The following is a 9,155-nucleotide window of genomic DNA, read 5'->3' as shown; positions in this document are numbered from 1 at the left end:
AGGATATTCAAGGAGACTTATGCTTAGGGATAGAAGTACTGAATACTATAAAACTTAAATAAAACGATTATAAATAGTTTAGACATCAATAATTAGTTTGTAATGATTTACGATGGCAAACTACGAGGGACTGAGCTCCTAATTAAGTGTTTCCATCATTGGTTCAGAGTACCTATATTTTCAATTAGATCCATTGTCCATTTGTGATAGCATTTAACCTTCAATTCATCTAACGACTGCATCATTGTCAAAAGAAATCCTTGATTGATTTAGTTGCAGTAGCAATAGATAGAGTATAACGTATGAACAAATGACACAACAGTGGTACATGTAAGAATCGCTTGATGAAAAATTCAAGCTGTAATACATTATGTTGCCGTCTACAAAAAGCCTCGAAGCATCCTCATGTTGACTAAATTACAAAGAAACCGACAACTGATTTTGGTCATAATAATCCTGAAATTTGTTAATATGCAATTGTTGAAGACATTAAGAGACAGAACTTGTATTTCAAACAAATGCTGCAACATTAAGGCATGCTAGAAGTTATATCTTTATAAATTTCTTTTCATGTGATTCACGTCAAATATCAATGTCAATATTATACCTCAACTATATTGTAGAAGCAGTTTCGTCGCAGTCCAAACAGGAAAAACAATATAGCTACTTTATGCAAGTGAATGAATTTTCTGCAGTTCCAACATATAAAGCTCAGCCATAGTAAAAAATGTAGTCAATAGTGAAATCGAACTACAAACTTTGCTCATACATCACCAATAAACAAAAACGGATTAAATTTTAGTAGCAAATAATGTCTAAGCAACAAGGGCAGATTCTGCCCTGTATTGTAAATATCACAGAAAGCAAAACGTGAATCAACACAGGTTGGATCAAAACTTCGATATTCTTCTACTTCTTTTCCCCTCTAAACAGTAAATAAATTCACTGATATCCTATACAAACGAGTGTAATTCAAACTTCAATAGCTCAGAACCACCAGGAAGTAGAACGATATAATGGAACGGCTGCCGGATTTGCACCTTGCAAGATATTATTAATGGGCTTCTGCACAAATCAACCTGCAGTATCCAAATCAACCTCTGCATCCGTCTCGCCATCAATCATGCCCGTTTCAACCTCAGCATCAGCTTCCAACTGGCCAGCCTCTTGACCAATATCTGTGTCAGAGCTTAGTTTATTTTCTTCTGGAGTTGAAGTACCACCCTGAGATAGATTGCCAGTAGCAACAGCTGTATCGACATCCATCCCTGCTGATGGCCCATCAGGGTCACTTCTGGTTCCTTCACCATCATTCTCACTAGCTGGAGTTGCCATCTTTTGCCAAAATCCATTGGTAGAAAATTTTAGAACAATCAAGAAAATAATAACTTATATAGAAAACATGAATACTAAAAATTAAAATGAGAACTAAAGTCCAAAAGACCCCCATAATCATAACCATTGTCTTTCAATTTGAAAAAACTTCTAACATATTTCATATATACACTCTCTCCATAGAGACCAGGTTTACCCAGTAAATCATAGACACTACCACAGATGGACCTTTCCCGATATGTATGACTAAAACGCATCTAAACTGAACTCCACCTGATTTTCTTCAACTTGCTGGACTGCCCTTTTTGCTTCTTCCTTCTTAGCACGTTTAGATCTCTCATTTGGTTTGGCTTGGTATTTGGCTCGTACATCAGGTGGCAGGAGTTCCAATGGCACAACACCTTCAATGCCATGGTCGGTGAACTGTAATTGTACGTTGAATTATAAATATCAGATTTTCTTCATTAGATCAAAATGCTAACAATTGTTATTGAATTTGAACCATACTCGAGAGAATCCTTCTAAGTCCTGCCGAGCTGAAAACCGAAGGCCTTTCCAGCAATAAACCTGAATAAGAAAGAAATATGCTAAATGATTGATAACGTAATTGTCAAGTTCTTAATGGTTGTTTATTAAACATTACAAAGATGAAAAGATCTACAATCAATGGCACAACCTTTAATTGAAGTATGTTCTTCAATTGATGGGATAAACAAAATTTTGGGACTTCAATTTCTTGAAATGTATACACAAAGAAAAAGCTAAAAACTGAGGCCGGGAGGTTCACGCCATCCCACCAAGAAGAAAGCTCAGCTCAGATCATATGGCTAAGTGTGGGGAGTACGGTTTTAAAGCAGACAGTTTGGGACCTCATTTAGGATGACATTTTTCCTTCTTGTAGAATTCTCTCCATAGAGTTTACATTAATTAAAATGGAACATCCTCCGCATTATAATTAACAGATAGGTCTCATTGTCAAAGAGGTGTTCGTGACTTGGGTTGAAGCACTTTCTTGGCAATGAAAAACTCGGGTCTTTAGTTAGTATCAGTTCTACTTCTGTCAAAGATCAAATTATGCTATGACATTGTAGACTAGGGCATCCCAATTTTTTCTATCTCAAAATTCTATTTCCAAATCTCTTTAGGGGAGTTAATTGTTATCATTTAAATTGTGAAAATTGCATCATCGCTCCTCTCTTTCACCAAAACCTTACTCATCTTCAAAACCATTTTATTTAATTCATAATGATATTTGAGGCCCCTCTAAATTGTAACTCATAGTGGAAAACGGTTGTTCATTGATGATCATACTTGCTTGTCTTGGGTTTTTTTTATTAACAAAAAAATCTGAAGAGAAGGATGTTTTCACATGCTTTTACAATATGATTGAAACTCAATTTTCAACAAAAATAGGTATTTTACGTTCAGATAATAGAACTGAATATTTCAATGAACATCTGAGCAAGTTCTTTAAAAATAAAGGCACTGTTCACCAAATGTTTCTAAGTACTTGTGGGGGGAAACATTTCTCATGACTACCTATTTAATAAATCGTATGCCTTCTGAAGTTTTGAATTTTAAAACTCCACTTGCTGTTTTGAAAGATTTTTTTTCCTACTACTCGTTTGTCCTCTGATTTACCAATTAAAGTTTTTGGGTGTATTTGTTATGTGCATCTTCCTAGTCATTTTCGATCAAAATTAGATCATCGAGCTATTAAATGTATTTTTCTATGTTACGCTTCTAGCCAAAAGGGGTATAAATGTTTTGATCCTCAAACAAAAAACTTTATGCGAGTATGGATGTGTCATTTTTTTGAAAATCAACCTTTTTCCACCCAAAATTATCTTCAAGGGGAGAAATCACTAAATATAAAGAATGATAATTTTTGGGATTTATCTGTCTGTCTTCCAAATATTACTTGTCCTAATTCTGCTTGTTCTTCAATGCCAAGTATAGAACCTTCTAATTCAAGGGAAGAATTATTATAAAAAGACCCTAATGATCTGAATCCTAAGTTTAAGTTTTATGTAGAAGAAGGTTCAATCAACTGAACAAGGACCAAATAGCCGACTTGTCACAAATCCAATCTCATACTCCGAGAGATGATTCTGAAACTCCAGGTAACCAACCTTCCACTCTTGTTTCTCCTATTCTCGTTGAAAATACCTTGTCTGATTATGTCTCTCCAACCATGGAAAATGTTTTACCTGTTGCCTCTGATCTTGATATCCCTATTGCTTTGAGAAAAGGTACTAGAACTTGCAGACCCGTACTTCCTCTCCTCTATACCAACTGTTTTCTTTGCTGCATAGAGGACAGGCTAAGCCATACCTTCCCTGACAAGGTTGGAGGTCTCTCCAATGCACTCTCCTTGATCGACTCCTCTTTCCAGCCAACAACAAACCTTATCGGAAAGGAAAATTATTGTAGGAAACTGTACAAACCATCAAAGTGAACCCGTTTCCATTGCCTTTTGCTTGGAAACTCACATCCTTCTCCCACGTAGGAGAACAATTAAAACCCTAAATGTCAATAGAAAAAAAAAAAAAAAAAAAAACTCTAACCCTAGCCACCATTGTCGCGGCCTTCATCTTCCGACGCTGTACCACTACACAATGCCAGCCACGGTCATTGCCTCAGATCCAACAGACGCCGCCGTTGTATGCTGCGATCCATCATAGACAACGGACGCCTACCACCTAGTTGTGTCTAAGTTTTGTGATTCTTTAATCTGCAACCACGCGCACACCACCCAATCCTTCGGGACCACGTCTTTGAATGTGTCCATTGATTCACGACTATCGTTCGGTTGCTCCGATCACATTCGTCCGTCCTTTAGTTTTTAGTACGCATGGCTTTTTCCGTTTGACGTGGGTTTTTTGTCCTGCAGCACCATAGGTGTCTTTCTCCAGCGTCGAGGCTCTTCTCTCCATCCTCGCCTTGCATTTTAGATCCCGCCAACGCCATCTCCGACGAGGTTACATAGTTATATTTTCCTTTTTCCAGTCATTTCCATGAAGTTTGGTGCAAGGTTTTGGGTTGAAATCAATTCTCCTTTGTGGGTATCATTTGGTTTCCAGTCAGTTGATTTGGTCTTCATTAAACCAAATCCATTATTGTCTCCATTTGGTTGATGGCATAGAATAGAAGTTTTGTTTGATCTCGTTAGTTTGGTCAATCTCAATTGTTCAGTCTCTCCCATCATGTCAAAGAAGTTTGTTACATCTTCTATTTGTTATCTTACTCATCAAGATATGTTCCCTCGTTTCTCTGTACAACACAATAAAGAAAAAGTATGGATCGTGGTCATTCCTCAGTCTGATGGATCTCTCTCTGAATTTACAGGAATAGGGTCGATAAAATTATCCAATGATCTCTTACTCTCCAATATTCTTTATGTTCCTAAATTGAGTTGTAACTAGATGTCGATAAGCAAAACGAGTAACTTGAATTGTATATCTAAATTTCATTCAAACTTGTGTGAATTTCAGGAATTGGGTTCGGGGAAGGTGATTGACATGGCTCAACAGTAGGTTGGCCTCTATCTTTTCCAGGAAAAACATGTTCCAAGTTTGTTTTCTAACCCCAAGTGTGAGTCTTCTTCCAATTCTGTTAGTTTCATCCTCGAGTCCTCTTCCCATTCTAGGTCTGTCTAATGAAAATCAAGTCATGTTATGGCACTTTTGTCTTGGTCATCCAAATTTTTTGTATCTTGAAAAGTTGCTTCCTCATCTCTTCATCGAGAAAAAATTGAGTCACTTCTAGTGTGAAATTTTCCAACTCTCAAAACATACCAAAAATCCTTATCCAAGTGTGCCCTACAAATCTTCAAAACCTTTGGCATTGATCCACAATGATATTTTTGGGCCCTCTAGAGTTAAAAATATATATGGAGCACGTTGGTTCATAACTTTTATTGATGACCATATGAGATTGACATGGACATACATCATAAAGGACAAATCTGAAACATCTAAGTATTTTTCAATCCTTTCACTCTGATCTCCACTCAATTGCAAAGTAATATTCAAGTTCTCAAAACAGATAATGCTCGAGACTATTTCAATTCCACTCTTGGGTCATTTCTTTCATCTCATGGTATTGTTCACACTAGTTCATGTATGGAGAAGTCATTCTTATTGCAACCTTTCTCATAAACAGAATGCCTAGTCGAGTCTTCAGATTCAAGTCTCCCCGTAATGTCGTCCTCCAAATTCATTCCTAACTACAAAAATTTTCCTCAAATTTACCTCTTTGAGTTTTTGGATATTCCTCCTTTGTTCACAATCATTCTCCTCATCGATTTAAACTTGATCCAAAATCCATCAAGTGCTTTTTTCTAGATTATTCACCACATCAAAAGGAGGATAAATGTCATTCCTCGATGACTAGAAAAATGTACACTATGGATGTTACCTTCTTTGAAAACCCACCTTTTTTCACCATGTCCCAAATTCAGGGGGAGAATGTAAGAGAATTTGAGCCATGGGAAGTTGAGTCTACTTGCCCCACACATCCTACCTGATGTCTTAGCTCATCCTCTAAATGAGCCACTTATTCCCGTGTCGGATCCACTTATTGTTTCTAAACCTGAAGTCTCGCAATTTCCTGAACCTTAGTCTCACAAAGTCGAACTCTTACTGTTACACGAGAAGGATAGGGGTGGGTTACCTTGCAAGGCTCTAAATGTCAACCACCTGAACCAGACACATCTTCTTTGACTTCCAGTCATGAGAACATCACTTCTATGGTGCCCTTAATTGATGATACATCACTATCAATTGCTTAGCAAAAAGGTGTTAAAAGCTGCATCATCCAATTGAAAAATATGTGGAATATGGAAAATTACATCCGTCTTATAAAGCCTTTGTAACTCAACTGGACAATATTCAAATTCCACATAATATTCAAAATGCTGTAAAGAACCCCAAGTGGAAAAAGGCTGATGATAACAGTCTCCTTGTGCTTGGTTTGACAGATTTGCCAAAGTTATGATTAAAAGTGGTTATCATCAATACCAAGCTGATCATACTCTATTCATGAAATCTATGAACAAAACTGCAATGCTGATTATATATAGACGATACCATCACTATAGGAAATGATCTATGGAAGATCCTTAATTTGAAAAAGATGCTTGCAACAGAGTTTGAAATCAAGGTCTTGGGAAGTTTGAGAGATATTTTTTAGGAATGGAGGTAGCGAGATCTATAGATGGCATTGTCATCTCTCAACGAAAATACATTCTAGACTTGTTAAAGGATACTAAAAATCTTGGGTGTAGCCCTACTGAAACACCTATGGATCCAAATCTTGGCCAAGACCCAAGCAAAGGGATTAATCCAGTTGACAAGGGCATGTATCAAAGGTTTGTGGGAAAGTTGATTTACTTGTCACATACTACACCAAACATATCATATTCTGTAAACATTGTTAGTCAGCACATGAATATTCCAAATGAACATCATCTTAAGGCAATTAATGGGATTTGATGATACTTGAAAGTACTCCAATTCATGGGTTATTGTTTAGAAAATGAACAAACAGAATGGAAGAACTTTATACTGATGCTAGTTGAGCTGGAGAGTTAACCGATCAAAGATATCCATCTGGATATTGCTCTTATGTATGGGGCAACTTAGTCACTTGGAGAAGCAAAAAATAGTCAGTTGCAGCTTTTGAAAGAACTAAGGATAGAAACTCAAATTTCATTCAATACTTTGTGACAGTCAAGCGACAATCAACATAGAAAAGAATCCTATACATCATGATAGAACGAAACACAGAGATAAATCGACATTTCATATCTGTTAAGGTCGACAAGAACATTGTGGAACTAAATTATGCCCTGTATCGCCATCAAATTGCTGACATTCTCACCAAAGCTTTACCAAGGAGAAGTTTTGATGAATTCAATTCCAAGCTTGGGTTGTATCCTATATACAACCTAGCTTGAGGAGGGGGAGTGTAGATTTGTATATAATATAGTTGCTTTTGAATTAGCCATTCACATCTTTTTCGTTGTTTTTAGATGTCATTTCCTTGGTTAGAACTTCTATTGTATTATATTTACCCGATATTGGGACCATTTTGAATAATAATAGAACATACAATATCTCTTGAAAAATATCAAATCTCTTTACAAAGTTTTAGCATCTTCATGGTCTCCATCCAAAGCTCACTTTCTTCTTCATTTAATCCTTCTCTCTATCTTTCAAAATAAATTTGAATATCCTCAGTCCTAGGATTCTTTATATTCTTTTCTCAAATAATTAATACAATCTGATGTCTTTTTATCCCCCTTAACACCCATCTATCCTAAGCAATTCTAAGCAATTTAATCAGCTGCAAGGAATGATAATGAATTCAATACTATGAAAAAAAAATTACTCGGTTATTTCTATGATGATATTCAGCTTCAATCCCAGCAGACTCGTCCATCTGTAACACAGAAAGAACAAAGTTCATCCTAATAGGTGCAATATGTATAGTTTTCTACAACAGGAAAGATAAATAGGCTAATATGAAACAATTTTATTTGAAAATCAGATGAAAAAAGGGTTAACATTACGATTATTCAACTCTAGGGGTAAAACAATGTGTTTAATATGCTTACATCTTCTGCCAAGGGTTTCCAATACTCAGAAATTGCAGGAGTACGAACACGTTGAGGATCAGTCAAGGCATTCTGATGAAATACAAAATTATGTCAGTATTTATAGTCTATAGACACCTGAAGCGAATGATTTACCAACAGAGTATAAACCTCTTGACCTAACCTTCATTTTTAAGTGCCACATCATGGACAACACCAGGCAATGATGACTAATTTATGTTCCTTTATAACTAACTTAGAAAATTAATTTTGTGCTCATTTATAGATTAATTTCCGTAATTCCCCATGTGCGACTTAGATTTCAAAATTAAGGCTTAACATTTGGACAGTAGAACCTTTTCCTTTAATAGTTCAAAGTCCCTCAACCATTGGATTATTATCTGACCATACAAACTACAATGTCTAGTAGTTGAGATACTTGATAAATGTTCAACATCAACATCATTTGCCTCGAGATTTTACAGACGACAATTTAGTTGATCCAAGGCAAAAGCAAAATGCTCAGATGGCCAGATAATTTTTAGACAAACAGACAACGCAGTAATTTCAAGGTCTGTACTCCCAAGAAGTAGCTACAACTGTTAAATTATGGAGAATACAAAGAAAAAAAAACAAAAAAAACCGTATAGAAACTTGAAATATTTACAAGTAAAAAACAAAAGCTTGGACTTGGACAAGAGAATTTTAATAAAGATTAATTCCGATTAAAAATAATCAATGGTAAGGGATAACTGCACACCGGATTCTGGTCTGCCCATTTCCACAATTGAGAGAGTTCTTTATTCCCCAATCTCCACCTTGGCCTACTGGAAAAAAGTTTCAAGGCAAAACAATGAATAACAGTGGCAAGCATGAAAATCATTTTTTTTCATACTAAAAGAACCCACCCACACACACAAAATAAAAAAGCCAAGCAAAAGTGGGAAAAACATACTCAGTCCAACCCATTCAATCTTGTAACTCAAGAAATATGGAGCGATAAAAAAGCATTTCATCAAACCAAGTAAATTTCGAACAATATAAGCTATTGATTAAATCAGTGAGTTGCAGATTTAAATGCATAAAAAAAAAAAAATCCAACTTTATGTACATAATGGTTAGAATAGCATTTTTTGTCCCACCAACGTACTTTCAAATGTCCAACTCCTGTACTTTCATTAAATCTTAAATTTTTTATTTGAAGTTAATTTTAATCAAAATT

The 9,155-nt window shown here is 35.8% G+C and overlaps 1 protein-coding gene across 3 annotated transcripts in view; it reads right to left on the bottom strand.

Moving 5' to 3' along the window:
- Nucleotides 1-718: 718 nt before the first annotated feature.
- The window catches only part of LOC120081427 (THO complex subunit 1), a 49,441-nt gene continuing 41,004 nt past the window's right edge, over nucleotides 719-9,155 (bottom strand). For all 3 annotated transcript variants that reach the window (XM_039036276.1, XM_039036275.1, XM_039036278.1), the window contains 6 exons: nucleotides 8,694-8,760; nucleotides 7,955-8,026; nucleotides 7,729-7,779; nucleotides 1,843-1,902; nucleotides 1,609-1,758; nucleotides 719-1,335 (listed from right to left, as the gene is read on the bottom strand). In XM_039036276.1, the coding sequence (XP_038892204.1) occupies nucleotides 1,075-1,335; nucleotides 1,609-1,758; nucleotides 1,843-1,902; nucleotides 7,729-7,779; nucleotides 7,955-8,026; nucleotides 8,694-8,760 (661 nt within the window). In that variant the 3' untranslated portion in view covers nucleotides 719-1,074. The remainder of the gene's footprint in view (nucleotides 1,336-1,608; nucleotides 1,759-1,842; nucleotides 1,903-7,728; nucleotides 7,780-7,954; nucleotides 8,027-8,693; nucleotides 8,761-9,155) is intronic.

The sequence above is a fragment of the Benincasa hispida genome, chromosome 7 (genome assembly GCF_009727055.1).
Source record: "Benincasa hispida cultivar B227 chromosome 7, ASM972705v1, whole genome shotgun sequence".
NCBI lineage: Eukaryota > Viridiplantae > Streptophyta > Magnoliopsida > Cucurbitales > Cucurbitaceae > Benincasa > Benincasa hispida.
The sequence above is the reverse complement of the archived record's forward strand: the minus strand, read 5'-3'. Positions and strand labels throughout refer to the sequence as shown.